This window comes from Passer montanus, unplaced genomic scaffold (genome assembly GCF_014805655.1).
Source record: "Passer montanus isolate IOZ18808 unplaced genomic scaffold, ASM1480565v1 scaffold618, whole genome shotgun sequence".
Classification (NCBI taxonomy): Eukaryota; Metazoa; Chordata; class Aves; order Passeriformes; family Passeridae; genus Passer; species Passer montanus.
Genome location: NW_024371238.1, coordinates 13,927 through 17,470, shown reverse-complemented (window position 1 = coordinate 17,470; position 3,544 = coordinate 13,927). Strand labels below are relative to the sequence as shown.

At 59.9% G+C, this 3,544-nt stretch overlaps 1 protein-coding gene across 1 annotated transcript in view; it reads left to right on the top strand.

Annotated features, from left to right (window-relative positions):
• Nucleotides 1-489: 489 nt before the first annotated feature.
• The window catches only part of LOC120510986 (potassium-transporting ATPase alpha chain 1-like), a gene marked incomplete at its 3' end in the record, with an annotated part of 15,619 nt that continues 12,564 nt past the window's right edge, over nt 490-3,544 (top strand). The window contains exons 1-5 of the mRNA XM_039727508.1: nt 490-540; nt 1,267-1,650; nt 2,016-2,214; nt 2,402-2,532; nt 3,266-3,400. Of these exons, the coding sequence (XP_039583442.1) occupies nt 490-540; nt 1,267-1,650; nt 2,016-2,214; nt 2,402-2,532; nt 3,266-3,400 (900 nt within the window). The remainder of the gene's footprint in view (nt 541-1,266; nt 1,651-2,015; nt 2,215-2,401; nt 2,533-3,265; nt 3,401-3,544) is intronic.

Sequence of the window (3,544 nt, the reverse complement as noted above, 5' to 3'; positions counted from 1 at the left end):
TTCTGAGGTTCTTGTGGGTCCCACCACAAGGCAGAAGGTCAGGCAGACAGGTGGAGACAGCTGGAGATACCTGGGGACAGGTGGGGACACCTGGGGGGGTTGGAGTTCGTGAGAAGCCTGAGGAACATCTGAGGTTTTTATGGGTTCCACCAAAAATTCTGGAGGTCTTCAGGTTCTTATGGGTCCCACCACAATGTGAGAGGTCGGGGAGACACCTGGGACAGGTGAGGGCACCTGGGCACACCTGGGGACAGGTGAGGGGGTTGGAGTGTGTGAGGGGTCTGAGGAACATCTCAGGTTTTTATGGGTTCCACCAAAAATTCTGGAGGTCTTGAGGTTCTTATGGGTCCCACCACAACGTGGAGGGACTGAGGGACAGGTGAGGACAGGTGAAGACAGGTGAGGACAACCTGTGGGGGTTGGAACATGTGCAGGTGTTGAGGTTTTGATGGGTTCCACCAAAGGTCAGGGGGGTTTCGGGGGGTCTTCATGGCCATTGTGGTGGCCTACGTGCCCGAGGGGCTGCTGGCCACCGTCACGGTACGGGCAGCGGGCAGGTGGGGGCACCTGGGCGCACCTGGGGGCACCTGGGGGGGTTGGAACATGTGCAGGCGTTGAGGTTTTTATGGGTTCTACCAAAGGTTTTGAGGTTCTTAGGGGTCCCACCCTGGGCACACCTGAGTCCCACCTGGGCACACCTGGGTCCCACCTGGTCCCACCTGGGTCATACCTGGGCACACCTGGGCACACCTGAGTCCCACCTGGGCACACCTGGGTCCCACCTGGTCCCACCTGGGTCATACCTGGGCACACCTGGGCACACCTGAGTCCCACCTGGGCACACCTGGGTCCCACCTGGTCCCACCTGGGTCATACCTGGGCACACCTGGGCACACCTGAGTCCCACCTGGGCACACCTGGGTCCCACCTGGTCCCACCTGGGTCATACCTGGGCACACCTGGGCACACCTGAGTCCCACCTGGGCACACCTGGGTCCCACCTGGTCCCACCTGGGTCATACCTGGGCACACCTGGGCACACCTGAGTCCCACCTGGGCACACCTGGGTCCCACCTGGTCCCACCTGGGTCATACCTGGGCACACCTGGGCACACCTGAGTCCCACCTGGGCACACCTGGGTCCCACCTGGTCCCACCTGGGTCATACCTGGGCACACCTGGGCACACCTGAGTCCCACCTGGGCACACCTGGGTCCCACCTGGTCCCACCTGGGTCATACCTGGGCACACCTGGGCACACCTGAGTCCCACCTGGGCACACCTGGGTCCCACTTGGACACACCTGGGTCTCACCTGGGCACACCTGGGTCACACCTGGGCACACCTGGGCCTCATCCCACCCTCACCTGTCCCCGCACAGGTACGGCCACGGGGCTGGTGATCAGCACGGGCGACCGCACGGTGATCGGGCGCATCGCCAGCCTGGCGTCGGGCGTGGAGAACGAGAAGACGCCGATCGCGGTGGAGATCGAGCACTTCGTGGACATCATCGCCGGCCTGGCCGTCTTCTTCGGCGGCACCTTCTTCGTGGTGGCCATGCTGATCGGCTACCCCTTCCTGCGCGCCCTCGTCTTCTTCATGGCCATCGTGGTGGCCTACGTGCCCGAGGGGCTGCTGGCCACCGTCACGGTACGGGCAGCGGGCAGGTGGGGGCACCTGGGCACACCTGGGCACACCTGGGGGGGTTGGAACATGTGCAGGTGTTGAGGTTTTTATGGGTTCCACCAAAAATTCTGGAGGTTCTGAGGTTCTTGTGGGTCCCACTGCACCGCGGCCACTCCAGGTGGGACAGGTGAGAGCCCCTCACCTGCCCAGGTGTTCCCTCACCTGCCCGGGTGCCGTCTCACCTGCCCAGGTGTGCCTGTCTCACCTGGTTCCCTGTCTCACCTGCCCAGGTGTGCCTGTCTCACCTGCCCAGGTGTGCCTGTCTCACCTGCCCCTCTCACCTGCCCAGGTGTGCCTGTCTCACCTGGTTCCCTGTCTCACCTGCCCAGGTGTGCCTGTCGCTGACGGCCAAGCGCCTGGCGCGCCGGAACTGCGTGGTGAAGAACCTGGAGGCGGTGGAGACGCTGGGCTCCACCTCGGTCATCTGCTCCGACAAGACGGGCACGCTGACCCAGAACCGCATGGCCGTGGCGCACCTGTGGTTCGACGGGCAGGTGCACGCCGCCGACACCACCGAGGACCAGTCCGGTGAGCGACACACCTGGGGGCACCTGGGCACATCTGAGCACACCTGAGCACACCTGGGCACACCTGGGCACACACCTGAACTCACCTGGGGGCAGTTAGAGCACACCTGAGGGCACCTGGGCACACACCTGAGCAGTTAGAGGACACCTGGGCACTCCTGGGCACACCTGAGGGCACCTGGGGGCAGTTAGAGCACACCTGAACTACTGGTTTGGACTGGTTTGGACTGGTTATACTGGTTATACTGGTTTGCACTGGTTTGCACTGGTTTGTACTGGTTTGGTCAAACCCAGCCAGGACGGCGTGCCCGTGGCACAGGTGGGACTGCGGATACTGGTTTGGACTGGTTTGGACTGGGTTATACTGGTTTCGACTGGGATGTACTGGTTTGGACTGGTTTATACTGGTTTGTACTGGTTTGGACTGGGTTATACTGGGATGGACTGGTTTGGACTGGTTTGGACTGGTTTGGACTGGTTTGGACTGGGTTATACTGGTTTGGACTGGGGATACTGGTTTGTACTGGTTTGTACTGGTTTGGACTGGTTTGGACTGGTGTGTACTGGGATGTGCTGGTTTGTACTGGGTTATATTGGTTTGTACTGGTTTGGACTGGTTATACTGGTTTGGGGTTTTCGTTTGGACTGGTGTGTACTGGGATGTGCTGGTTTGTACTGGGTTATATTGGTTTGTACTGGTTTGGACTGGTTTGGACTGGTTTGTACTGGGTTATACTGGTTTGGACTGGTTTGTACTGGTTTATACTGGTTTGGGCTGGTTTGGACTGGTTTGGACTGGTTTGGACTGGGTTATACTGGTTATACTGGTTTGTACTGGTTTGTACTGGTTATACTGGTTTGGGGTTTTCTGTTACTGGTTTATACTGGTTTATACTGGTTTGTACTGGTTTATGCTGGTTTGTACTGGTTTGGGGTTTTTTGTTACTGGTTTATACTGGTTTATACTGGTTTGTACTGGTCTGTACTGGTATTGGGTTTTTCCTTACTGGGAGGGGCGGTGGGCGTGTCCTCACCGCGGCCCCTCCCCCCAGCGTGACGTCATCGGTGACGCCTCGGAGTCGGCGCTGCTGAAGTTCGCGGAAGTGACGTCGGGGTCGGTGGCGGCCGCCAGGGGGCGCTACCCGAAGGTGGCGGAGCTGCCGTTCAACTCGAGCAACAAATTCCAGGTGAGACCCGCAGGTGGGACCGGACAGGTGAGACAGGTGAGGCCCGACAGGTGAGACAGGTGAGAGACTGACAGGTGAGAGACAGGTGAGACTGACAGGTGGGACAGGTGAGAGACAGACAGGTGAGACTGACAGGTGAGACAG